General features: G+C 50.1%; 2 protein-coding genes across 5 annotated transcripts in view; both read right to left on the bottom strand.

The window, feature by feature from the left end:
• Positions 1–3,569: 3,569 nt before the first annotated feature.
• NRN1L (neuritin 1 like) lies at positions 3,570–6,606 on the bottom strand. Its single transcript, XM_040571500.1, has 3 exons — positions 6,590–6,606; positions 4,087–4,249; positions 3,570–3,981 (listed from the first exon to the last, which is right to left on the bottom strand). Exons 2-3 carry the CDS (start codon positions 4,224–4,226, stop codon positions 3,708–3,710), a joined length of 414 nt encoding a protein of 137 aa, XP_040427434.1. The 5' UTR covers positions 4,227–4,249; positions 6,590–6,606; the 3' UTR covers positions 3,570–3,707.
• Positions 6,607–6,847: 241 nt separating this feature from the next.
• Positions 6,848–27,667, bottom strand: part of EDC4 (enhancer of mRNA decapping 4) — a 37,931-nt gene continuing 17,111 nt past the window's right edge. The window contains exons 14-30 of one of the 4 annotated variants that reach the window (XM_040571330.1): positions 27,553–27,644; positions 26,703–26,899; positions 24,480–24,568; positions 24,189–24,257; positions 23,548–23,701; positions 21,702–22,165; positions 19,917–20,018; positions 18,799–18,951; positions 17,380–17,416; positions 16,281–16,461; positions 14,331–14,486; positions 13,465–13,580; positions 12,573–12,738; positions 11,171–11,357; positions 9,981–10,200; positions 9,091–9,254; positions 6,848–7,720 (exon numbers count right to left, since the gene is read on the bottom strand). In XM_040571330.1, coding sequence (XP_040427264.1) covers positions 7,528–7,720; positions 9,091–9,254; positions 9,981–10,200; positions 11,171–11,357; positions 12,573–12,738; positions 13,465–13,580; positions 14,331–14,486; positions 16,281–16,461; positions 17,380–17,416; positions 18,799–18,951; positions 19,917–20,018; positions 21,702–22,165; positions 23,548–23,701; positions 24,189–24,257; positions 24,480–24,568; positions 26,703–26,899; positions 27,553–27,644 — 2,740 coding nt within the window. In that variant the 3' untranslated portion in view covers positions 6,848–7,527. The remainder of the gene's footprint in view (positions 7,721–9,090; positions 9,255–9,980; positions 10,201–11,170; positions 11,358–12,572; positions 12,739–13,464; positions 13,581–14,330; positions 14,487–16,280; positions 16,462–17,379; positions 17,417–18,798; positions 18,952–19,916; positions 20,019–21,701; positions 22,166–23,547; positions 23,702–24,188; positions 24,258–24,479; positions 24,569–26,702; positions 26,900–27,552; positions 27,645–27,667) is intronic. The other 3 variants (XM_040571332.1, XM_040571331.1, XM_040571333.1) reach the window with 3 other exon arrangements.

Below are 27,667 nucleotides of genomic sequence, written 5' to 3'. Positions count from 1 at the left end.
ACCACCAGGGGAGTGCAGTGGGCTCAGCCTCAATGGACATGAAGCCAGGTGACAGCTTATTCCCAAACCCACATGGTAGTGAGCTCAAGGTTGTCCCAGCAAGGCCGAGCAGAGGTCGGAGCAGGAGGATGTTCAATTAAATCTGCTTAGAAAAAGAAATCCAACTTCCCATATGCCTCTGTGGAGAAATAAAGCCCCAAAGCCGAGCGCAGAGGGGGTGCCAGGCTGGGGGCCGAGCGTGGCCCCGCTGTAGAGGTGACTCTGGCTCAGCTGTTCCTGCTGCAGCCGATCCACGGGGATTGAGGTTACCGTTTTGTGTTCCTATGGAAAGTTCAACATTTGGCTGGGCAGAAATCCCCACATGGCCTCGGACGTGAGGGCCGGACGGAAATCCCCACACGGCCTCGGACGGAGGCCAGCCCTGCGACACAGTGTCCTCTGCTCTCCATCAGCCCTGAGCCCGGCTGGAGTATGGAGAGCAGTGAGGAAGCATCAAAGCATGGAAGAAGGTGTCACACCATTTCCTTGCAGCCCTCACCTTCACTGGCAGGAATTTCCTTGGGTGAAGGAAAGGAAGATCAAACCATGGTATGGTGGAGGCAGTGAGCAGCATGGCCAGGACATTGGCCCTCGTGTCACTGTGCCACGTGTGCTGCCGTGGTCACACAGCTGCCCAGAATAGTGTCACCATCTGGTTCCAGCTGCCCAGGGATGTGGAAGCCTCTCCAGTCCCTTCTGCGATTACAAAAAGTGAATTTGTGCATCAACTCAACCTAACTCTGCCTTCCCTTATCCCTTTTTTTTTTTAATAATTCAGGTTTGTCTCTTAGAAAAAAGAGAGGGAGATAATGTCTGCCGAGCGCTTAATCTTCTGCCCAAAGAATAGCAGAGAGCAAATTAGGATCTACTCCAATTAATTTGCCTTGATGGGCAAAATCTGGAGAGCAGCCATATCTGGGAATTAAGAACAAAAGCGGGGAGTGTAAAGTAGGTCGCTGGAGTTTCATAACCGGAGCGATGGGTTTTCGCAACGTGCTGGGTGCTCAAAGGCGCCCGTCCAGCCCCACCAGTGAGCACCAGTGGCCGTGGCGCTGCTGTGAGCACCTACCTGCCGGGAAACCTTTGAGCTGGGTTTGGGATTTAAAGGAAAAAATAACTGGCAGGACAGAGTGGATGGGACATGATGCTGGGGACCAGCCAGCCACACCATGTGAGCTCTGCTGGAGGAGTCAGTTACTCCTCTGGCTGCATTTTAGGGGGAAAATCCTTCCTTTCAGGGAAAAACAAAAAAAAAGTATGTTTTTAAACACCTAAGCAGAGCTCTCCCCAGAACCAGCCTGGAATAAACTGTACCAGTGCGGTTTCAGCTTGTGCAGTTGCTTTAAGGACAGCAAGAGGCAGGCCAGTGTGCAGTGAGCCAGCTGTTGGGTGCAGGAAATGTGCAGGAAGGAGGCTGTGTCCCTTCCTGCAACAGGACCCAGCCGCAGGACTGACATCTGCCTTTGCCACAAACCCCTGAACCCAACCTGGGGACGGACACTGGCTTGTGCCACGACCCTCCTCCAAAGCTAGAGAGCAGAGAAAGGCAAAAGAGTTGGTAAACGTGGCTCTGCCGGGATGTTTGTGATGTTCCCAGGGCAGGATGAAGTCCTCCATGCTCATGCGTCAGAGCCTGTGGGATGCGTGGCGACGTTTTGGTGTGCGAGGCGCACGTGGTCGTGACACATCCCAGGGCTCAGGACACATATTCAAGGGTGTGGACCACATGTGGTTCATGGTCCGATGTGGGAAACATATGTGGTGACATATTTAAGGTGCGGGACTCAAGCAGTGACACAGCCTGAGGTGCGGGATGTGTTTCCATGTGCAGAAGAGATCCCAGACACCCACCTATCAGCTCCTGGTGTGACCGGGGCCGGGCAGGGGCACTATGGCAGTGGTAGCACGGGTGAGCATTGCTTGGTGGCCCTCCAGCCCCTGGCCACCTCCAGCCGCCCCTCGGAGGTGCTGCCGGGGCAGCAGGCACCCGCCCGGCCAGCGCTTATCCTCTTAGCCATCCTGCAGCGATCCGGCGCTAATTCAGCCTTAAACACAGGATTGTCAGAAACTGGAAATGGAAGAATAGGCAGATTATCCCCCCGGCGCCAGCGTTAAACACGGGGAGCGGCAGCTGCCGTGCGAGGAGGGCTGGGGCAGCATTCTGCCCCCAGGCTCAGCATCCTCTCCGTGCGGTGCTTTGCGCCCCCTCAGCCAGCTCCAGGCTGGCTAATGAATTAAATAGCAGGGTATGCCAGGCCTGTGTTAACCGGAAACACCGGCTCTATCCCCCAAAGAGCTTTAAACCCAGCAGATGCTCGACTGACAGCTGCCAGCGGTGACCAAGGCTGGGTCTACCACTGCTGCGACAAACCTCTGCCAAGACAGCAGGCCCAGCAGGAAGAGGTTTTCCAGCTTCTGCAGTGAACTGGGACAGCATTTTCCCTGGCTCAATAGGGACAGCAGGAGCTGAACGCCTCACTCGCACAGGGAGATGTTCAGATACAGGCCAGGGTGCAAAGGCTTCCAGGACAACACCAAGGTTGGTTGCGGGAGCCTTTGCAGTCCCATAGACAAAACACGGTGCTACAAAATGTGGAAAAAAAAATACAGAGGCTAGGATGTTTGGCATTGCGCCATGGCACTCATGCCAGCCAGAGGACACTGATGGCCAAGGCATGGTTTCCCGCGTGCCACTGCTACGGCCAGATCCAGACGCTGGCACTGCGGGCGGTTATCTGTGCCGCAGGGGGCAGGCCCCTTTGGGATTTTAGCGTCCCTTCAGGTGGTGGGCAGGGGGAGCTGCGCATTCCCTTGGGAGCAGGGAGGTCACCTCACCACGCTGGGAGCTGCTTTGCCACGATGGCTTTTCTAGAAAAGAATTTTGCAGTGTAACAGCAGCAGTGATGGGAACAACGGCAAAGAGCAAGCCATGCGGCTGGGACTGACACGGCCAAGTTGCACGGCAGCGCATCACCTTGGTTTGACTTCAGCAAGTCCCACCTGGGACCTGGATAGGGGGTCAGTTCACAGTTTTTTTCACCTATATAAGCCCATTAAAAAAAAAAAACAAACCGCTTTTCCCTACAATCCCCCATTTCCTTCATGATCATTAGTCATCAGTCACGATCATTAATAGGACCAAACATAGCAGGACTAGAATAAAAGATGGAAAGTGGGAATATTTGCAGAAAACTGCATGATGCCACTGCTGTGGGCTGGGTCACAGGGGTACGTTGGTGGCACCCCAGCCCAAAGCTTGGCTGAGCATTCGGGCTCCCGCAAGCAAGAAGCCAGATGAGTTACATTACAGCCTGGCTCCGCTGGGAAGACAAAATCCCAGCAAAACCCTTAACATCCCTCCGGGGAACAGCAGGGCAATGGGAATCCCTGGTGCCGCCTGGGTGTGCCCTGTGCTGAGGCCATCGGGGTCCTGTGGGTTCCCAGCACAGCCGAGGGGACGGCGCGAAGCCACCCCGAGACAAACGGGGCTCTGGAAGGGCGCGAGGGCACCGCACAGCAGAAAGACGGGAGAAATGTAAAATCATCTTTTAATATAAATATAAATATAAATCCATCTGAAGGGCTCCAGGAGAGAGAGGGCCGTGCCCTGTGAGCGAGGCCTGGTGGGGGCTGCAGGGCATCGCCAGGTCCCCCGGCAGCGGGCAGGGCTAGAGCCGGGCCACCAGCAGCACCGGGGCCAGCAGGGGCAGGAGGCCGGTGCGGCGCAGGGTGGCTGAGCCCCGCAGTGTGGCCTGGTTGGTCTCGGCAGGCGGCGAGCCCCGGGCGCTGGCCAGGCGCCCCCGGGCGCTGCACAGCTCCTGCAGGTTCCCCTGGAACTGGATCTTGCGGGACTCCTGGCGCAGCGACTCCCAGATGGCGGCCGCCTCCTCGGGGCAGCTCGACAGCACCCCGCTGGCGCAGGCGTGGAAGTCGTCCCAGGACCTGGGGGACAGGGACAGGCGTGGGGAGGGGACCGGAGCCGGCGCCCCCCCAGCAGCTCCCACGCACGCTGGGCAGAGGGACAGGGATGGGGATGGGGCCACTCACTTGCAGATGGTGTCCAGCTCCTGCGCCTCCTGGCCGCCCTCCTCCTGCTGCTGCCGCCGGACGCTCTGGGCCATGCTGTCCCCCAGGCTGATGAGGCAGCCGGCGAAGCCCTTGTAGATGGTGTCGCACTTCCCCGCCATGCTGACGGGCTCCTGGGTGGCGGCTGCAGGGGGACAGGAGAGACGGAGCTGAGCCCCCCCCCCGCCCCCGCTGGTCATCACCCAGCAAGTAGAGGTGACGGCGGGCTCCGAAATACGGCGAGGGGCTGGTCCCCTCCTGCATCCCACCAGCGTCATCTCCCCATGACCATGGGGGCAGGACAGGGGGGGAAGCTCTGTCTGGGGGTGCTCCAGGGCAGCGTGGGGATGGCCTGGGGTCCTGCAGGCCGGGATGCTGCAGGGGCAAATGGCTCAGGTGCGTTAAAAACCAAAATCCCCCAGAGGAAAAGGGGCTGAGGAGGCTGGAGGCTGCAAAAGGACCTGGCCTGGCCCTCCTCAAGAACAGCTTCCCTGCGGTATTCAGAGCTGCAGGACCAAGGAGAAGGAAGAGGATGGCAAAAAGTTCATCCTTCTCAGCCTGCTCCTGGTGCAAGCAAAGAGGCAGTGAAGTAATTAAAATGTCGGGTTTTAAAGGGAAAATGCAGCTGTTGTTGAGAGGCCCCATGGAGTGGGGTTCACGCCCATGCATGGAGCAGGAGTGGGTTCCTCTGGAGCCCTTGGAATTAAAACACCCTGCTGAACGAACCCTCGCTCCTGGTCCGGGAGCCCAGCGTGGCACACGGATCCCTTGCGGATCCCACAAGCAATGCTGCCATTAGCTGCAGCAGAAAAGCTGCACGACGGCTCTCTTTGCATCGGGCCTCCCAGGATCTCCTCTCCAGAGCCATCTGTCCAGCCCTTTTATCCCCCAACAGCAAAGATTAATTTGTGACTACAACACAGAAAACAAAAGCAAAGGCTCAACTGGCTGAGCAAGCTGAAGCCCCTGCTCTAACAGCAAGAAGAGAAGAAAAAGAGAAGCAAAGAGAGAAGAGGCACAAGTGCAGGCTTCACCCCGGGAAGCCGCCGTTCCCTGCTGCTCTCCACAAAGGATGAGCCCCAGGTGTCCCAGACCTGCTACCGTGGACCTGGCAGAGCTGGGGGTGCCCAACGCCTCTGCTTCTCCTTCCCACTGCAGGGACCCCACAAAGCAGAGGCTGAGAGGGGCATGGAGGTTTTGGGGCCAAGGGAAGACCCCAGTCACTGCCCCAACCCACGCGGCTCAACCCGTGTCCCCGCTCCATGTCCCCAGGAGCGTTTGCAGGTTCAGCCCCAAGTCGGTGGCGGGATGTCGCACTGGGACGGACACGGAGCTGGGGTCACAGCTCCCAGGGAGGGGCTGCTCCATCTCCATCCCAGCCCCCTTGGCTAGGACCAGCTCGCTCCTGCTCCCAGCCAGGCTGATACAGGGGGGCTGTGCTGGGACAGACAGAAACAGAGACTCCAAAGAGGCCAGTGGCACCGCGGGGATCCCCGTGAAGGCTCCTTGGGATGGATGAGGACGCGGGAATGCTTGGCCACGTCACCGGAGCCGCAAGATTGTTGGAAATGCCGTGCGCGGTGCTGCCGGGAGCTCCGAGAGCTGAGGGTGGCTGAAGCGGCGCGAGGTTGGTCCTGTCGAAGGCAGACGGCTCCCCCACGGGAAGGAGGCGGCCGAAAGTCGCCCATTCTGCCAGGAGGTCTCCAGGGAGCCGTGTGACACACCGCTGGCATCCCAGTGCCTGGAATCCGGCCCTGACCCACGCAGCTGGGGCCGAGCGCGGAGAGAAGGCAAGCCTGTGCCATCGGCCTGTCCCGCCGGGCAGCCGAGCTCTGCGCCGAGATCGCCGCGGCCACGCCGCTGGGAGAAGTCGCGGGTTGGTACCGGCCACGCGGGTCGCAGCCATCACAGGCGGCAGCAGGGCGAGCGGGACCTGCACCTCCGCTTTCAGCAAGCTCGAGTCCAAGCAAGCCCGTGCCCACTGCCTCGGCACGAGGTGGGGCAAGGCGAGAGGTGCGGGCAGGAGAAACCCCCCCGGACGAAGCACACCCAGCTCCGGGGGAGGCGAGCGGCACCCACAGGGAGCCTCGAGGGGACACGGGGTCAAAGCCCGGGGCTGCTGCCGAGCGCCGCTGGCTGCCAGCACGCACCGACACAGCCGCTCTGCTCTTGGCGAGGACCCGAATCGTTTCACCGCCCCTGCAAAAACCTCCCCAGGCCCGGCAACCCGCGGCCCCCCGCGCAGCACCGGCTCAGCCCCCGCCCGCTTCGGGGCAGGGACGCCCGCGGGGAACGGAGCCTCGGCTCCGCGGGGGCTGCTCGGCGATGCCGGCACCTGCGGGGCGACCCCTCCAGCCCCCGGGGACGGAGGGCAGGCGGGGAGAGCCGGCGGGAGCCGTGCCCAGCCCAGCGGAGGGGCCGCGCCGCCCCCCGCCCCGTCCCGTCCCACCGCCCCGAGCCCCCCGCGCCGTCCCGGGGCGCTCACCGAGGTGCAGGAGGTGCAGGAGCTGCAGGAGCAGCGGGCACACGACGCCCAGCAGCCGCCAGCAGCCCATGGTGCGGAGCCGCCGCCGCCCGGTGTGTGCCGCGCTCCGCAGCCCCGGCAGCCCCGGCAGCCCCGGCCCCGCCGCGCCGCCCCCGGCCCGCCCCGCGCCCGCCCCCGGCCCGCCCCGGAGCCCCGAGCCCCCGCAGGAGGGGAGCGGGCACAGCCCGGGAGCGCAGGGGGAGGTTAGTTTTTTTTTGCTTTTTCTTCTCAAAAAGTTGTTTATTGAATTGTTCTTAATGTTATTTCAAAAAAAAAAAAAATCGAAACTTAGGTAAAAAGAAAAATCCCGGTGTAAATCCAAACTAACATCCAAACCATGGACATGCTCCCACACACAGCAGAACCAATGGCCCTGGCGCTCGCAGCCTGCAGTTATCCCCCCCCCACCAACTCATTCCTGTTCAGCTGCTACGCCCCCCCCCCCAGTCATCCTCCCCAGGAGTGGCTTGCACCGAGGAAGGCTTTGAGTCCTTGACTAAGATACAAGTACTAGTTTCTTGCCAACAAGGAGCCCCTTACTCTGGGCTCAGCACACACCTCCCTTCTCTGCTGACAGCAGCAGACTCCAAACCAAAGGGGTAAGAAATCCACTGGCTTCTGCTGGATGCGACTTGGAAGGCCAGCCAGGCCTCAGGGATGGATGGGCAGGTGAAGAAGAGACTTAAATGTCTCAAAAAGAGGCTATTTAGGAAAATAAGCCAAGTGAGCGTTCAGTGACTATCTGGGACTATACACAGATGGCGTTTGCCTTAGAGACATCACACACATGTTGATAGATTTCCTGGCAAGAGCTCTTAACACAAGCCGTACGTGGTTAGTAACTACTGGATCTGCTGGGTGGGCTTCCACGAAGCAGCCCACAAGATAGCCAGGTTCTCCTAGGTCATGCCAGGAGTGACCAGGCCCTGAAGCATGATCATGAGGCGGCGGGCAGGCTTGCTCAGCGTGTTGTGGGGTTCCACCTGCAGGAACTGTAAGAGCTTCTGCCGCACCTGGTTCATGACTGACCCCATGTGGTCTCGGGTGATGGGGTCACTGTGGTCCAGGTGCATCACCGCTTCCTCCAAGTAACTGAGGGAAAGAGACCAGGGTTAGAACCAAACTCAACACGAGATCCCAGTCCAATTCCGTTCACTTTAGCACTGCAGATACACAATTCTGCTCCCGCACAGAACAATACTCAGTGCCATAAGTTCAGCCACCAAAAAATAAACAGTTCTGACTTTTGGCAGAGTCCAGCTATCCATTCTTCAACGTGCAAGGGCAGCCAGTATTTTCCAGGCTGCAGTACATACTACACAACCTGGCTGCCTCAACCAAGCAGGCGTAACAGCAAGCTACATCTCACTGCAGTGCTGTAGGTGGCACTTGGCCACAGGCCATACCTGGTCAGAGCTCTGTATACATTTTCTTTGATTAGGCTTTTTAGCATAAGCTGATTTAGTCATTTGTTATACAGTAAAAATCCTCAGCACTGAGGCTTACTCCACACAGGGATATATTTAAGGTCTTCTTCCAATATAACTCTGCCTATCCAGCAAGGTGTGGGAGAAAAAAAAAAAGTCAAGAATTTTACCAACAAGCCATTCAAAAGTTCAGACAGGCCATCAGAACTTTCAAATCACAGCCCGAGAGTAAGCCAGTGTGGTCACTGCAAAAGGTATTCACTAGCTGATCAGCTTGAACTTAGCAGCAACTTTAACTCTGCTTATGAGCTCTTCTGTAATTTAAAGCTCTTTTTCATCTTTTCTGGCTTGAGCCTCTATCCCTAGCGTTCACTTGATTTAAGAACTCAATTTAAGATAATTTCTGTGCAAGCCATGGTCAAAACCTGCAGGTACCTTAACAAGTTCGTTTTTCAGGGCATCTTACAGGGTTTTGACTCACAATCTAAAAATGTTCATGGCAAGCATCAGCACAGTCACTACTTTGTCACACAAGCTTTGCTTAGTACATCTAACAGACATTACTTCCAGTAGCTCCTGCTGCCACCTCCCACCGAACCTCTCCAGCAGTCACGATGAGCCTACACAAAGTCCAGTGACGGGTTAAGAACCACAGACAGAGCAAAGTGGCTCTGGATGTTAAGCTATCTAGGGAGCATGGCACCACCCCTCCCTTTTTACCCACACGGGAATGTTTCCTTGGTTAAAGGCGATCACTATACAGACTGCAAGCAATATTTACAGACTCCAATACTAGGAGCTAACAGCACCTACAGCTAAGTACCCCTTCTGTGACTACCTCTGGGCAGCAAAGCTTTCTGTTGCAATGCCTCTATCTTTTTCCAAGTCATTAGGGGTTGTTTGCTTGCCTGTAACAGGCCGCAGAAGTTCCAGCCTTTGTAGAAGCACCACCTTCCACCTACACGCAGCGAGTTTAAAGCCAGAGCCAGGAATACACCTGCATGGGTTCAAACCCAGTGCTCTGATCATACTCACTTCAGCTTCAGTTCCGTACGAGTACCCAAATCCGAGGAGAGCTGCTGAATGAGAGAGAGCAGCACAGGCTGGGACAGCGGGCATGGATGCTGTCCAAATACTTGCTGAGTATCCACTGTCTCACAAACATACAGGACCAGATTGAGATCAGCTGCTGTTAGAGCCTGCAAGGAAGATAAAGCTTGAAACGCAGAGGAAACAACAGGCAGGTGAAAAACACAGGACAGTGCATGGGACAGCCATCTGCCGTGGGGCAGCTCAATGACTGCCAGCCTCCTCTGGGAGCAGAGCTCTCTGCAAACCCCACAGTATGCGCAAACAGGACCCTGTTTAGGTTTTGTCTACACTCAGAGGACACCTGTGTCTGTTCTAAGCTGAACAGGGAGGTAGCAGTCCACAACCAGCCACAGGGGAGCAGGTCAGTTAGCAGCATGGAACAGGGCCACGTTTGCAGCTCACCAACACAGCATTGCTGCTATTCCCAGTGGAGTGTGTCTGCAGCAGCTCAAATGCATCTGCCTAGATAGTCAAAGGCAAAGACAAGGTCAGGCCTCAGCTGGTAGATCTGCCCGGAGAGGCTTAGGAAGCTGTTGCTCTTCAGGGGTGCGCTACGTGCCAGTGCTGATGGCAGTCAGCTGGCTTACTGCAGCACTGATGCTGGCTTGACAGGGCAAGGAAGAAGGAACTTCACTGCCATCAAATCACGGTGCAGGCACAGCTCTGGCCTGGCCTGTGTGACTGCAACTGCACCTCTTCAGCGGTCTGCACCCACAGGTCTTTTCAGCCAACTCTGAGTTTTGTGGAGTTATGTCCCCACCTCAAGAAGCCATTTTTCCCCTCACTTTGCCCCCCAACAAGCAGTGCTGCTCACTACAAGGAAGCCTATGTACCTGCTGGAAAGCTTGGTTGAGGTGCCCCTGCTGGAGCAGCTGAAGGATGTGAGTTTGCTGAGACTGGAAGTCCAAGTGAGCAGAGGGGATCGGAGTCCCTGCTGCTGAACGCATTGCCTGGACAATGCTTGAGGTCACTGCTGCTTGCTGCTCCTTCATAGCCAGGCTCACTTCTCCTTTAATGACTCTCTGCACCTGGGCCAAAATAGACTCCTGCAGGCTAAAAGAAAACAAAGGTTTATCTGAAAATCAAGAGCTGAGGGACTATGTTGCGCAAAGCCTGTAGCAGTGAGAAAGCACAGGCTTGCTTGCTTGCTCCCAAAGGGTTGATACAAATTGTTCTGAGGCACAGGCATCAGAAACATGCTGCACAAGGAAGCACTGTGGCAACAACACAACATCCCAGGGTGCATACTGAAGATGCTGGGATTCTGTGTGGAAAAGTAATTATAATGGGAATTAATTCCCATTATATCAAAGATTTAAAATACTGTATATCTGGCCTACAAGCAAGGTGACTAAGCTCTAGATACACCTATGAAAGGGCCCAGCTTTCTACATCAATCCCTTACATGCAGTGTTCCCCAAGAGTGGGATCCCTCTTACAAAGGGTACAAAAGCATCAGACCTGCCCTACTGCAGGTAGACTAGCAGGGCTTCCCTGGGAGCAAGCACAGCACATGCAGCGAGACTGTAATTTAGTCTGGTATCCTTCCTGGCACGTTTGCTCATGTTTGCTCTCCCTTGATGACCCCTGTGTACTCAGACATATGCTCCGATAGCTTAAAATAGACGGGGGCATTCTGCCCTGCAGGTAACCACCAGCCAAGCCAGTCTTAATGCTGCCAACCTGCCACCAGCTTCATGGTTTGCATATGCTGAAGGCACGCACTGCCAAGATCACATCTTGAAACCAGGATAGCCAAGAGGAATTGCTGCAGAAGAGCTGGGAGGACAGAGTAGCCTGCAAAACTTTTGGTATGCCTCAGGACACAGAGTAAAGAGGAAAAGCCTTCAAAAGACCCAAAGATCATTTTGGGACAGAAAGGCTAGTCTGATGCGAGTGTGCTTTTGGGCTGCCTTAGGTCCTTCTGTCCTCCAACATGCACATGGGACACTGAAAAGAGGTTTCGTTATGCACCCGTGCCTCTCACCGACATCTCTTTCAACAAGCCCAGCTGCCAACTTACTTGCCCACGATAATATGCAGCTGATGCTGCACCTCAGCGTGTACACTGGCTGTGACAGTGGAAGCCAGCTGCTCGGTGGTGCTCTGGAAGGTGCTGATGAGCTGTCGAAGCTGATTCAGCAACGGGTCCCGGGCCTCCTGTTCTCGCGCCTTCTTGTTCTTCATGTGAGTCTCAAGCTGCTGGATGTCTGCAACAACCAAAGAGGAAGACATTTTGTCCATCAGCACTGTAGAGATGGTCAGGGCCAAAATCCTTCTGCCAGGCTCCACACATTCTCCAGCAGAACCAGTAACTGAGCCAGCGTACAAGTGTGGGAGAAGAGAAAGTGCACAAGCCTTGTTTTGGGCTGTGCTATGCTAACATAGAAACCCTGCTTCCATCCTCTGCATCACACAGGATTTTATGACACAGCAATAAAGCTGAGAATCCTCTTGCAATAGACCTTTACAGACACTGTTTGTTCATAGCAAGATAAAGGTGGGGGTGCGAGTATTTCATACACAATATGAGTTGTAATCTGCACTACTGATGGAGTTCAATGCCAATTAAGTTAGTAAGAGAAAGAAGAGGAACATTTCTGACAAAAATTGATGTTTGTAGAGATCAAAAAGCTGCATTTTTAACTATTTTGTAAACCAGACTGATAAAAAAGGGAGAAGCAGCTCTATGTACTTGTGGGAGACTTGTAAGGAAAACAAAGGGTGCAAAATGAACAGTAGCTGGAGACACTCTACAGATCTAGGGACAACAGAAGTTGCTTATGGTGGCACTCAGAGAACAGCCCTGCAGAACAATACCTGTCTGGCCTCCCGGAAGTCCACTGAACTGGATTCCAAACCTAAACACAAGAAAAATCTTCTCCAGTGCATCAGCGCACACCTTCCTTTCCTTACTGAAGTGCATAGTTTCCTTTTTTCTAGGCTGACCATGACTACATTGTTTCAACCACTATTTAACCTCTGGTCATCCCCATATCCTTTTCTAGATGTCCCCAGTTCTACTACCCATCTGAGATTACGCAGGCGTGTTGCCTTCTACAAATATCATCTTCCTGATGGCAGGATGGGGTAATTCTATAGCTGGGCTTTAGGGTGGGAGTAATTCTACAGCTGGGCCTTACTACTCAAGAAATGAAGTCACAGATTAACACAATGAGACCAAGTGTTTTGCTACATGGGTTACAAAGACCAGATGTAAATCTCTGTTCTTATAGTACCACCTATAAAAATCTCCTCAATTGTGTTTCCATTTCCCAAGAGTGGAAGGGAAATGCTTTCAGACCACACAGATGGACTAAGAGGTTAAACAGTTACCACTGAAACTCTAAAAGCCATAAGTCAACTTGTCAGTCTCTAACATGAACATGCTGCGTAGAGAAAACTTAGAAAGAAAAACTACTCACATTCCTGTGTGCCCTGCTTGAAGGTATCATTGATTTGCTGGAACATGGACTGGCAGCTCTTCTCAAAGGCTGGCAACACCACGCTCTGGAACGCTTCCCTGTAGGCCGACTGGATTGTCCCCTGCAGGGTGTCAGCCGTTGCCCTCACAATGCTATCTGTAAGGTTCTTACAAGCACACACAGAAGAGGGTGCAGAAAATTAACAGCCTGCTGCAGGATAAAGATGTGAACAAACCTTGTATGTTCCTGCAACACACCCACACCAGACAAGGACAATCCACTGTCAGTCAGAAGTGTGAATTCCCTGGGCAGCTGAACTCCTTCCTCTAAGCTCCACCACGACTACGGCAGGCAGAGCATCTACTTGCTGAGGGGGGATGCCTGAGGGACTACCCAGGAACTTCACCATTTCCCTGTAGTTCAGCGTGAGAACAAGGGAGGGTGGTGCAGTCAGGCATGGCTCTTTTCTTCTTCCCCTTCCTCCTCCCCTCCCACCATCCACCATTGCCCACCAATGTAACTAACAAGCTGCTGCTCCCTAAATAATGTAGAAATGGAGAACAGCGTAAAGAGCAAAAGAGCAAGTCAAACTTTCACCACTTGGCTAACTGAGGTGGCCCTACAACAATTTGCTCCAGTGAAAGCCTCTGCTTTAACAGAAAATGAACAACTCAGTAAATGAAAGAAAGGTCTAACGAGGCAAAACAGGCAGGGGAGTACACAAAGAGCTTGCTCTCTTGATGAGACCAGAAGAGAGCTACGAACACAGGCAGCTAAACTGACCTCAGACCCACCTAAAGATACAGGTGAGTGAAAGAGGTATGAGGAGTCACTACCCAGGCAGATCATAAATCAGTGTCCTTGGGAATACCTACGGTCTGGTTCTCCTTACCTTTGATTTCACTAGCTTGGTGATGCTCTCTTTCAGCGTCCCCTCAACAGCAGTGAGCTTGGTGGCAATAGTGTTACTCAGCTGGCTAGCAACAGGGTCCATGCTCTTGGAAATGCCTAGTCAGAACAAAAACATGTCAAAGTCGCAGCTTTAAGCCTAGCGTCACTCTTCAAAACCTGAAAAAGAAAGTGAAGTCAAACTATTCCTGGAGGTGCCACACGACCCACATACAGGCAACGGTCACAAGCTCTGACTTGGGAAGCTAAGGTTGGACAGTAGGAGAAACTTTTTGCCAGGAAGGTGGTGTGGCTCTGCAAGTCACCAGAGAAGCTGTGGAATCTCCAACCTTGAAGGCTTTCAGGACTCATCCAAAGTCGCAGCTGACCTGATTTAGGACAGTGGGCAACCCTACTTCAAGCAGAACAGTGGATACCAAAGACTGCAGAAGACTTTCCAACCCGCATTTCTACAAACTACGACCACTCATACGAATGATGATAGTGTGCCAAGGAAGAGCAAAGACAAGCTGAAGCTTGCTTCCGTTAAATCACAACATTTACAAACCTATTAGCCTCTTTTGCCTTCCTCCACAGAATAGATTCCAAAAGCTTTGTGAATTAGAATGGAAGATCAGACCACGCATTTTGGAAAGGTATTCCCCCCCCCTCTGGGAGCCTCATATCCTTCCACCCCACAACTCTTCTCAGACTACAGTGGGGTCCACAACAGCTCACAGTGCAATGTCTAGTCTTCCTGTAACCTAATTCCTGCTTCATGGAGCACCACCACCTTCATACAGCACGCTTTCCACCCCTTCTGGGCTAACTGCACAGATCCACCTTCAGAGCCCAGGCAGCAAAACTCACACTGGGGTACTGTCTTCTTCATCTCCTCACGAACGGTCCTCTCCAGGCGGTTACACACAGCAGTGGAAAGGGACTGAGAGAGCTGCTGAGACAGATGCTCCTGGAGCTGCCCATTGCGCTGCTGTCCTTCCGTCAGTGCTCGGTCCAGTCTTCTCTCTAAGGAGCATGCACGTTAAGGATCACAAACAACAGATCCTCCCTACCCTCAACACTCCCATCCTAGAAGGATGGACACTAGCCTCACCTCCAGAGGCACAGTGAGAGAAAGTTTGCAGCTCTGGTGAAAGAGAGGTCTAGAATGTTGCTGATGCCTCCCTAGAAACAACAGGGCTCTCAAACAAATTATCAGGGTGAGAAAATACCTCTGGAAATCATGGTAGAGAAACCAAACAGCTAAAAGACTGACAGTAGTGCTCCCAATGTGTTGCAGGTTAACCCCCATAGGCAGCTGAGCCCCACACAGCCACTCGTTCACTCCTCACAGCAGGATGAGGGAGAAGATTTGAAGGGTGAAAGTGAGAAAAGTCATGGGTTGCGATACAGACAGTTCAATAGGTAAAGCAAAAGGTGCTCGCACAAGCCAAGCAACATAAGGAATTCTTTCTCTACTTCCCATCAGCATGCAGACGTTCAGCCACTTCCAGGAAAGCAGGGCTTCATCACGCATAATGGTTACTTGGAAAGACAAACGCCATAACTCCAAACATCCACCTTCCTCACTCCTCTCCCAGCTTTTACTGCTGAGTACAATGCCATGCAGTATGGAACGTCCCCTTGGTCAGCTGTCCTGGATGTGTCCCCTCCCAGCTTCTTGGGCACCCCCACAGCCTACTTGCTGGCAGGGCAGCATGAGAAACAGAGAAGGCCTTGACACTGGTCAGCTAAAACCAATGTGTCAGCTATTGTTATCGGCTGTTTTGGTCAAAAATCCAAAACACGGCACCATACCACCTGCTATGAAGAAAATAACTCTGTCCCAGCCAACGTACGACCGAAACCAATATGCAAAGAGTCCAACATACATTGGAAGTGAAATTGGTAAAAACTTTTCTACAGGATGGAACTGGTCACAAGTGAAGTGTATGTAAACCCAGGCCTAATAAAAGCCAGTCATACCTCGTGAGCTAACATGCACTGAGATGCGTGTTCATCTTTAGGAGGAAAAAAAAGCACCCTAGATCACTGTCTATCAAAGGCTATTAAATAAAGTAAGCGGCCACAGAATTAAAGAGGCAAGATCTTCCAGTAAATTAAGAAAGCAGTGGCAAAAACAACTTACAGGAACACACAGTCATTTTCCCAAACAGAAGGAAAGTGAGAGCGAGATTCACCACAGAGGTATGACATTCAGCACAAATCAGCCAGAAGCAGAGATGGCAAAAGTTTTCATATAAAATTATTCACCATCACTAAAACTATGCCTGGCTGCAAAGCACATAGGTGGATCTCTCCACTGAAAAGAGTTCAACTCAAATGAAAAGAGCTCAACTGCTGGCAAAACTCAGCACAGATAGGAAGTTATGCAGATGGGAAAAATTCATTCTAACTCCAGACTCTGAACTTCAGTAGAAAGCTCTCTGAATTGTCTATGAAAATATCAGCTTGATGGTCAAAAAGGAAAATCCAAGACCAATACAGAAAACAGAATACCCCTGTAGGGTAACATATCCGGTCTACACCAGCATAACAGCACTTGTGGCCATCATAGGCTACCTGAAGATTTAGGGGCATAGAGGAAGGAGCAGTTCTTCTCCATTCTACTTTTGAATTTCTCTCCCTTGGAAAGGGAGCGAGAGGAACTGAAATAGTTATATGGCATCCAGGCCTTTTATGACATCTATGGCCCATGCTACTAAGATTGTTGAACTTCCTCAGCTTTCCTCACGTTTCTAGTCTGCCTTGCAGCCTTCCACTCCGTAATTCCCATGCACCATTTGCAAACAAGGATACGCTCCTGCTCCTGCTGGGAGTCAATCACCCTCTCCACATGGCCCATGAGGGAGCTCTGAATGGCATCAAGGTGATCGGTGAGTCTCTGCAGCAGCTCCATCTGGTTCTGACGCAGCTCAGAGAGCTCCCGCTGTTGGCTCCTCAGTATACACATCAGCTCATCCTGGAACTCCGGTGTCACCTGTGTGTGGAGAGGACAAGCACTCATTTCTAACAGGATCAGAGGTCAGTCAAGCTTTCTGCTAGGTATTGAGTTGAGCCCTGTGCTGGAGACTGAAGCACAACACACAATGCAGAAATTGGGCCAGCTTAAATGCCTATTTCTAAGAATTTAATCCCAAGAAATAAATTGATACAGCAAGGTATATGAAGTGTCCATATGGAATTCACAAATGTTTGCTTTAAATATCCTGAACTGTTTACATTCAAGACCCCCTTCAAAGTTTTGGCATTTAAAAGAAATCAGAAGACAGACCCTATTCACTCTGAATAAGGACCTCAAATGCTTATGAAAGCGCTGTGCAATAAGTAGAATAAGGAGGAGTTTTCCTAGAGCACTCTTTCAGCTCTCTCACTTATTTGTGAATAATCAAGCAACCAGAGAAGTACACATCTATAACGGTCTCTTCAGCTGCTCAAAAAGTCTAAAGGAAACACACACATGTAAGGGCAGTTTAAGAAGTGAACACCACTCTGCTGAGTGCATTTTCTAACAGACACAAAAGTGCTACCAGCAGGGAAAAGTAACTCCAACAAGCCAGTGCCACTGTGATCCTCAGTTTGTTGGGAACAGCTTATCCTGCTGCCAATGCATGCAAGTTGGCTCAACAGGGAAGAGGAAAGGACTGGTAAAATTTTGGATGAAACAGGGCTTGTGAGAACACAGAAATGCAAATCAACATGCAGAAGTGAAAAGTAAGCCATCAGCCTGGACAACATTAAGCAGCTCCTTCTCTGCTGCACAAGTCACAAACTGGAACAATGCCAAGCCCAAGTGCAGGGGGCCCGTGGCACTTCAAGGAACAGGTCTTTAGTATGACAGTGAACAGAATTGAAGCACAGGCCCTTGGAAGGGATGGCAGGAGCAGCTCTGACTCACCTGGTTGTTAGATGATCTTGGTGACTGGTTCACATCCCTGGAGTAAAAGAGAAAAGTAGTAATTCAATTATGTCAATTAACTTCTCTGATTATGGCTTCTGCCAAAACAGATCCCACACCCTACAGGTTGCTTTAGATTTTATACCCAGCTCATGCTTCTGTTTTGCCTAGTATAATATGAGAGCAACAGGAAAGTAAGGAAGTCCCAGTCCCCACGGCACCGTGACTCCAACATTTCCACTATTTCCAGGCCCTTAACATCCTTACAGACTGGTCCCTTCACAGGGCTGCTTTCAACACACAACAGATTTGAGCCAAGGCTTAATGAGGACTGTTCAAAGAACAATACACACTGATTTTTCAGTCTTGTCCAAATTCAAAGCCAGGGAAGGCTTTGCCAAAGAGCCTTTGAAGGTCTCCTAATATTTAGGAAAGAAAAAAAACACAACTAGTACCCACTTGTTAAATACAGAATTAATGAGTTTCAAATCATCTAGAATGATTCCAGCTCTGAAGGTGAAGAAAGCAGTGATGCATTCCAGCACAACAAAGAAAAACATTGAACTAATCCACTAATATTGTACAATTCCAAAGTCACAAATTATGAACAAACACTACCAGAAGGAAAGTACACATTTGTATTTCCCAGACAGCATCCATTCAGCAACTTTAAAAGGACTAAGGCAGGAAAAATGAAAGGCATTTCTGAGGCTAATAACTTCTGGGTGTCACTGTAAAGGACCACAGCCAGAAATTTAACACCACAAGGTAATCTGCACAGCTAGAGATCCAAATCATGGAGCCATGGGAACATAAGAAGAGGAGAAAGCCCCTCAAGGGAAGCTGTGCTACTTTCCTCACATTAATGCAGACACGTTGGCCTAATTTGCCATGGGCAGCTCATTCCAGTCATCAATTTTCCCTTGCAAGACATTCATATAGGCACGTTTAGAAACACACAAAAGCAGCAAGCAGGTAACAAAGGATAGGTATTGTTGAACACAGGCACTGTGCCAGCGTTCAAAAGCCAACCAGAAATCGAGGCCTTATTAAGCTATACTCAGTGTCACAGTTCCAATGAAGCCTTCAATGAAACTGGCAAATGGATCCAGTGTCCCCCACCCAATGTGCAATTTACCTCCCCATAAATTCTTCTGAAGCCCAGGCTACACTTTGGATTTTGAGTCCCAGCTGGAAAGGCAGGGCACAACCTCCTCCCACTCTTCTAAGTAACAAACAACCCACATCTGAGTAGCCAGCAACACTTTCTGTGGGGTTGCTCCTACGTGCAAAACAGGATGAGGGTTGGGAACACTTGGCCAGAGCCCAGCCTCAGACCCTAGCCCTGCTGCTATTAGCTCTGTCAGGTCCTGCACAGCTGGTCCCACAGCCACTCATATCCTGGCAAGCCCAGCGTACCCGTCATCTTTCTTGCCCTTCCGCTTTAGCTTTGGGGAAGCCCGAGGGGATGCCTTGGCTTTCCAGTCCTTCACAGGCAGCCTCTGCGTAGACGCTTTGGCACCAAATCCACCTGACGTAGAAGCCAAACTTGCAACTTCATCATCATGGTCACTATGAAGGAACAGCAGGGGAGAGGACATCACTTGCAGTACTGGACACCATCAGCCTTCACTAGAAGGAGAGGAGTTCACACACTGCTCTGCACCCACACACGTCCAGAGTCACTCAGCTGAGGATGCCTCCCACCTTGATCTTTAACACAGAGACCTCTACAGAGCTCAGCAGAGGCTGCTCCATTTTGATCTGGGTCTGCCGAGTGCTGCGTGACAGGACCTGCAGGGTCTCTGCATTACAGACAACTGCGGTCCAGGCAGTATGGCAAGGGGCGTCTGTTCTTGCTGCATACACGCACTAGCATATAAACCCTAGGATGCATCCACTGACCCAGCAGGGAACCCAAGCATAGCATAACCTTCGAGTTTTACACACAGAGCGCACTTAAGGCGGCAAGTATTGCAGGAACCGAGGAGAATCAAACTGAGCCTAGGAATTGCGTGAACCTCAGCACCTTGGGGTCTTTCAGCTGCTGACCAGCCATCCAATACAGACTCTGAATTAAAGTGTAGATTATGAATGAACCCTCAGATGTCAAACAGGTCTGAGCTCACCAGGTACACAGGACCTGCCCATGGAGCTTTAGGGTGGCTCATGAAGGAGAAAAGATGTCAGAAAAGAAACTGACTCCTAAGATACCTTCGCTACCTTATCTAAGGCACAGGATTTACTGCTCCTTTAGTAAGGTTACACTAGTACTTAAACCAAGCCTGGCCATGCTCTTAGGGGCAGTACAGCCAAACCTTCCCCTACAGAGGGTAAATTGGACAATGTCCGGAGGCCAATCATGATTAGTTGAAGTCACCAGAACATTACGGAAGCTGGACTGCATACACACATTAAGTCAGGAGACAAAGCAAAGACATTCACCCCACACGTGAAGGCTTGCTGGGGACAGAAGCACGAATGCAGCCTGAACTGAGTCCATGCAGGGCGAGAGAGGGGGCTGAGCACTCTTGTACCTTTGTTCTGCACTAGCATCCTGGCTGTCGTGCTGCAGCAGGTGGTAGCTGTGTCGATGATAGGAAGAGCTCTTGTGCTTTTCTTCAACCTCATCCCTTGGGCTAGAGGAAGGAAAAAAAAAAAAAAAACAAGTCCCATCATTAAAGTCTCTTTCAGCTTGGGTTATTTGCTCACCCCACTTCTCATGGGAGATCCTGATAGAAGAAGCAAAAACCCAAACCCAACAACAATAAAACCAAAACAAACCTATCCGCACAGACCCTGAGAGCAGCAAGTGTTGTTTAAAGGTACTAATTTCTCCACATGTCTTTTAGGAGGCTGTAAGAGGGCAAAGCAGCTCAGCTATGCTTCAGGCACTAACCACAAACATAATGTCCCAACAAACACCCATGCAAGAGAGGTGGATAATCCGCTGCAAAAATGGGCAGAGTATAGTATATCTCAGTGAACAGCATCACTTGGGGCTGGTTTTCCTCAAGTCATACTAATCGCTGGGTGGGGGGGAGAGGGGGGGGAGGAAGAAAGAAAAAAAGTGCTTCTCAGTTCTTCCACGTGTCCAAGGAGAACGCAGAGGGAAGCGTGCCAATTTGACAATTAGGTCTACCAGTGGGAACAGAATTGCAACAGTAAACCCAATTCAAGCTCTGTGAAGGCTTTGAAAATAAACTGCACACACTCCTAAGCCATAAAGCAGGTCTATTTGAATTGATCATGCAGGACCTTTATACAGAAGTGAGTGCTTGTTATTTAACATATGCTGATGGTTTAACTGAGCTGCAATGTCAAAAAAAATCATATTGGTGCATAAGTGGAATATCTCAGAACCAGAGATACCGATCTGATATTCCGACATGAGAAATCCTGAAGATTTCAAAGACAAATTCAAGACAATTCAATACAAAGTGGGATTAAGCAGAGTTGTGAACTCCCACAGAATTACTTTCTGAACTTCAAATTATGAGAAAAAGCTGAAACACCGCATGGAGAGACAGCCTCAGTGACTTCCTCACAGCCACCAGAATCAAGACTGTTTCCTAAAACAGCATCCTCAGCTGTGAGGACAAAAGACGAGGGCTTTCTCTTGGTGGTAAGGCTCTCATGGCGCATGCAGTCCTGGCCTAGAGAGACTCTGGAGGTGCTAGATGCATCTTGCTATTCCAGTCCAACTAGAAGATGGGGACACTAATTTTGCAGTGAATTCTAGCAGTGCTCCCAGCATAATGGTTTGCTTCCAGCGAGCAGACGTGATTTTGCCCCATCCTACATGCCTGCTCCAGAGACACTGTAATTCATTTCCTCACTTTTAAAAGTACTTTATTTATAACGCTAGCTGCACAAAGCCAATCATAGAAGAGAAATACAATTAACCTATAATCCACCTGTCAATTATGTGCTATTTGATTCCTTTCAATAAGAACATGCAGGGAGATCACCCTGGGGTGAATTTAGCTTGAACCAGTTACTTCCAGAGATAACGTACAAAAAAAAAAAAGCCCCGCTCAAGTCTCCATTCTCAGGTGAACACGAAGGCCAGTAAAGCAGACTCCACCTTAACAGAGATCCTTCTTTCTGAAAGGTGTATAAGAGAGCACAAACTGTTAGAGCTGACCTAGGAAATTCAGGATGCAGCGTATACACAGGAAGGCTGACTCATTTGATCCTTTAAGGAAAAGGAGGGATGAAAAACTGTTCTAGTTTAATCACAGCATAAGAGCTTTTCACCAAGGCAGCAACTTGCGAAGTGTGAAGAAATTGCCCTAAGTAAGACACACCCAAGTGATTACCTGTCTGCCATGCTGTTCCTAGTTTCTCTGGTTATGTCAGGAGCTGCTGGCCATGGCTGAACCACAACGCTGTCAGAACATGCATTTTCCTGAGTTAAAGCAGTCTCCAGTAACGATGGAGCATTCAGTCTGTCCACCTCCACTGGAGGCATGTCCAAAGAGTGGTGGCTATGCTCAGAATTGTGCCGGTTCCGCGGAGACAGCAAATGTAAGGCTGAGGCAGCAGATGCCATACTGTCTGCATGATGATTGGGCTCCAGCACCTCCGCAGGGAGCCCAGATGGAGCTGCTGTGAAGCTGCGTTGCAAGGTCTCGGAAGCAATCTCTGGGATATCTTGGGACATGGCTGTGGAAGCAGAGGAAATGACATCTGGAGAACGCTCACGGGTGGGAGAAGCCTGGGGCACCACCAAGGGCTCCACTTCCTGCAGTTCCAGTGCTAGAGAGGAATTTCCTGGTGTGACCTGAATTAAAAAAAATTAAACAAGAGCCTTCAGGGTAATGTGGAGACACCCCAAGAATCACCAGTTTCTTAAACCAGCCACTGTCAACTACCTCTGGAAAAAGCCAGCTGTATCTTTTCTTCGTGTGATCCCCGTGCTCCCCCTTTGCTCCGCAGACGGAAAAGGACTCCAATAATTGTAATGAGACTGCGTGGCAAAAGCAGCACATTTTTTCCACATCTATCAACTAAAGGCATAGAAACACTTACTGACCCTTCAGCACATAACCTTCCTCCAACCATCATTCTCCTTGACTTGCATGTAGGTGAATACAGAATTAGACCCATGAATTTAACTTCCTCTCAGCTGGACTAACAACACACTTAAAGCTAGTTCGAACACACTTTCAAACAAAAATTCAACACTAGTTCTACCTTCCTGCCCTGCTCCAGAATCTATTCTCTGGAAGAAATTAGTTTTAACACTTGTGAGAAACTAAGTTGTGTTTTTGCAGTAGAGAATTTTTTTTGCAGTAGAGAATACAGAATACTTTTCTGTATTCCAAGGTAGTTGTGTAGCCACAATAAGGAGAAATGCTAAGGAGGGAGGTGGACAGTAGAAGGCCTCATTGGTCCAAAATAAGTTGGAAGCTTGAGAAAAACAGGATGAGCAGTGTGAGAACAGTAAAACAAAGATCACAGGTTCTCAAAACATAAGAAAGGAAAAAAAAGGAAAAGGGAGAAATTAAAGGGTTGAAAAAAAAGAAAAATTGTACATATATGGTATAGAGGAGCGTCGAGTAGCTTGTGAACCTGTAGTGCTCAGCCAATGAGGAAACAGGGGAGGTGATCAGGTGTCGGTTAATAGGGAATAAAAGGTTATGCTTTGTTTACTATAATGCGCTCCTAACTGGCAAGATGCCCGCTATTGCAATCGTGAATAAAATAGCTTCACAGAAGATCCTGTCTGAAGAAAATTATTTGAGATTTTTCTCACACACTGAACTGAAGCCAGGACTGAAAGCTTATTTCAATTTTAAGTTTGTCTTAATTTGTTTTACATCACACCTGGAAAGAAAAATTTAGGAATAGGAAATGATTACTTCAGACCCATATGACCAACAAGGAGGAAGAAGCCTTCCCAGGTAGCACTGTCTCTGAACGCAAAGGCTGACCATTTCTAACCATGGCGACAGTGACAGCACAAGCTAGAACTGTTTCTAGTTTTCAGAGACATGCTGACACTGAGGTCAAGTGCCATTAATACCGGTAACCTGTCTGCAGATCTGCGTCAGCAGCTGTGTTTTCCAAATGGCAGATGCTGGCCCTGTTAATATCCAAGTAAGTCTAATTTCAGCTTGTACAGGCCCACGCAGAAAGAAGGAGCAGCATTTGGAGCCTTACTGGAACAGGTGCCTTTGGTGTTAGCTTGTCAGAGAGGCCCGGGATAAGAACTGAATGGCTCCTAGGACTAGTCTGGAGACTGCTGCTACTGCTGCTCAGCGTGAGGCTGGTGTCCAGCTGCATCTTGGGGCTCACAGTCAAGTCTTCTGATGGCCTGCAGAAACCAGAGACACGAACAAATCAAGCAGGCCAACTTAACCATACAGGTCCATATCAAATGCTCAAGGGGAGGAGACTGGATCCACAGGTCAATGGAGGAACCCAACCCAAACTTCACAAGTGTTCTCCAAGCCCTCCTCCTTTCCACCGTGGTCAGCTATTGCCTATTTAGTAGCAACTGCATCTCCCAGCCACCATACAGCTCAAAGAAAGACCAAGTGGAAACAAGAGAAAGAGAGGGGCATTGTAATCTGTTTGAATTTGAGGGGTTTATGATAGAAGGGACCTGTTACATCTTCAATTCACACTGTACAGAGTTCAGAGAGAAACAGTGCACTGTATGATAGGTCCTCGTCCATTTTCCAGCCCCCAGAAGTGAAGTTTTTCACTGTTATGCAGCCCAAGCCACCTCAATACTAGTAAAGTTTTCCTAACAGTCTCAATTATCTCCCTGCTCCTCGGTGGCTGCAGTGTTCCCTTACCTGTAAACAAAGACAGCCCTTTGGGAGAAGCATGTAAAGCAACAACACTGAGATGCAATAAGAGAATCCCTGTGAGGCACAAATGAAACACTGTTGTTGGCACCCTGGAAAAACAACAGGCATGCTCCAAGCTGCATCAGAGATGCAAACAGTTGCCCGTATAGGGACTTTGGGACTTGGACCAGTTTCTAACTCTGGTAGCAATCTCCTCTCCTATAGGATGCACCACAGTTCTGCCCCACACTGAAGAACAGTATTGCAAATGTATTATTTAATACATGCTCTATTTACCTGGACATAGATGCATCAGTGACAGAAGTGCTACTCATGGCTGTGACTGCAGTCAGGGAACTGACGCTGCTGCCTGGAGATACAGTGATCTACAAGAAAATACACAGGGGTAAAATGTAACAGACTAATACAGCAACAGTACTCAACCTGAGATCACTGTCTCCAGAAGAACTCTTTGACAAGTCTTTGGCAAAGGCAGAAGAGGAGAAAAAAAAAAAAAAAGAAAGGTTGAGTTATACTGCTAGGCTGCTCAGGGCTGGTCGAAGGCAAGCCCCATCCCCATCACATGAACCTTGACTGCTTTTGTTGAGCTGTTGCTCTCCCTGAACAAAGCAACATTCTACAGGGCTCAACACTAGAGCATTTTGTCTTCCACATGGAAGTGGAGCACTCAAATGCACGTAGCTAGTTGGCTGGCAGTGTAAACCCCAGTGGGATATGCAGGCCCTAAGAAATACCTCCAGAGGAACCAACATAAGTGCACCCATATTCAGCTTCGAAAGCCTGTTTGGTCAAACTTCTTATGCTTGATGCTGCTTATGGCAGAGAGCAGAGATTAAGCTAAACTCAAGGCTGTGTCCACACTACAAAGCTCCTGGGCACTGGTGGCAGCAGGAAAAAGCTGCCACGAAATAGGTAGCAACAAACAGTCAGGTTTAAATTGAACATGAAGAGCGAGCTGCTCTTTTGCAGCAAAGAATGTGCAGCCATCACTCCATCAGTATCTCTCTGCTCCCTTGGAGTATCTTTACAGTGAGAAGGCACACAAGTAACTTCTGTACTCAACAACTTTTCCAGCAACATCAAAATCTTTATGAGGATTTTCATTTATTTTTTTGCTCCTCAGGTTGTTGCTGGGGTTTGCTCTATCTCATCAGTCAACTCAGCACTAACTCCATTTCTGCATATTTCCACGTGCTGCCCATCCTCACTCAAGCTCCTCTAGTACACGTACAAACTGTGGTGACAATCATATGTTCCTTCTTTGGAGATGGAAGCCCTGCCTTAGGACATGCACGCCACAAGTGCTGCTCACAAGCGCTCTCCTCCTTGCCTGGAAGAGCCACATCAGCATGGCAAGTAACTGCTGGCAATCCGTTTCTCAGAGGAAGACACGGATTCTCACCAGTGGAATCCACACCTTGTTATTTTGCGGATCAACAGATTAAAGGATGCACTTTAAAAATATTTTAATTTGTTTACTCCCATACCACAAGCACATGCAAGAAAAACTTAACAGCTACGAATTCAGTACAGAGAATCAGTACATATTCAGCACAGAGCTAAAAAGCAAGAGCATGTGAATGTGTTTAAAACAAACTAAAATGGAGTTTGTATGCAGAGTGACCAAGAAACATCAAGCTCCTGCACTTATATTTGCTGGTATAACCAAAAAGAGGCAGTGGAAATCTGCACTAAGTTAGACAGACGCACACTGCCCGTGCCAGACAGCCTCTAGAAATGCCCAGCAGGACCCAAAGGTGCATGATGCAGCACAGCAGGCCATGCACATATGACAGAGCATTAAGAGGAATTCAGTGTTTTCTGACTGCTCCATCACAGCTCCACTGACACTTGCTTATGGCTTGTCACCAAGGGACTTTGCTACCCTTCACAAAGATCTGCAAATCCTTAAGGAATGATTCACACGCTTCCCAATACCAAAGTTCCTGAAGCAAGTATAGAAGATTTGTCTTCCACACGAGTTCAAGTCTGCTGTGTCAGATTCAAAAAACTCACTGAGCTACCAGACTACCAAGTTGCAGATCTCATGCAAAATATTTACCTACCTGATCATTTTAGACATGCATTCTCAGGGGATCCTGTCAGACAGGACGTGCAGGGATGGCACAAGCTGACAGGGTTTTCTGCCATTGTAGCTATATCCCAACCCTAAACAATGTGTGTAACCAGTAAGAGCAGTCTCCCAGCACAGATAGTTATTTAGCGCACACATTTCTACAGAACGCAGCTACACCAGCAGTTCTGCACCTAAATACAGCGCTCGCGACACAAGTATAGACCAGCTAAGCAATTTAGACGTGCCAACATGTCCTTAAGCAATTTGATTAAAAGCACAGCAGTGGGTCCTGAGCACTCTGCATTCAATCAGTTTAGCCTACCTGCCTACCTCTAGCCCACCTGCCTAGAGAAAGTTCCCAAAAGCATCAAAATTCACACTCATCCCTTGCACCATCACCACCAGCACTCTCCTCTGGTTACCTGTTGAAGAGATGCACTTGGTGTCATGAATGCATCTGGCGTCATCAACTTTGGTTTGGCATCATTTGAGAGAGCAAGAAAGTCTGCTGGTACAGGCAGGTCAGCAATACGTCGCAGGTCTGGTTGAGAGCCATGAACAGATCCTTTTTCAGATCCCAGCCCTTCTGTGCCTAGATCAGCTATGTGGTCTGGAAAGGCTTCCAAGAGAAAAACACAAATCAATTTACAGGAACTTCCCGAAAAGGTAAAGTTTTAATTCCACAAAGTATGAACGTATGTCGTTGCCGGCCATACCGGATTCCAAAGGAACGAGGAAAAACCTTGCAACATGCTAATCAAAGCTAAGGGAAAGGCAAACCCTGTGTTCTGCTTACTCTTCGTATGCTAAAGAGTGGATGTTATCAGTCTTTGATAATAAGAGGTCCAACCCTCCTTTCTTCTCTGAACAGTGCCAGTTTTAACAGCCACATCCCAGAATGGTGAATGAGCCATTCACCAGAGCATGCTACGCACAGCCCAGTCTCCCCTACCCCAAAGCTGCAGTGTCACTGTGATTTCTTCTGCCTGACAAGAGACAAACATCGTGCTTCTGGCACCGGCGCAGACCACCTAGGTAGGTGAACCCAAGTGTGCACCAAGCGTTAGCTCTCCTACCCTAACGTATCCCTATGCTCCCTGGGCTCTAACCAAGTGGTCTGCTAGTCCATCCTGAGAACCTTTTATATAGTGACACCACTATTACAGAGACACCCAGCGCTGCCATAAGCCTACCAACTCACTCCTCCTGCCAAGAAATCACAACTTTTAAAAACTCAGCAATACTGAAGATTGACCAAACAAAAACACTCACCAAATTCTTCATGAGAGCCATGGGAAGGCACAGATGCACCCATATCAGGACTATGGAGAGGCTGGAATCTAATCTGCACATCCTGTAGGGCCCTGAAAAATAAAAAAATAAATAA

Source organism: Cygnus olor, chromosome 12 (assembly GCF_009769625.2).
Source record: "Cygnus olor isolate bCygOlo1 chromosome 12, bCygOlo1.pri.v2, whole genome shotgun sequence".
Lineage (NCBI taxonomy): Eukaryota > Metazoa > Chordata > Aves > Anseriformes > Anatidae > Cygnus > Cygnus olor.
The sequence above is the reverse complement of the archived record's forward strand: the minus strand, read 5'-3'. Positions and strand labels throughout refer to the sequence as shown.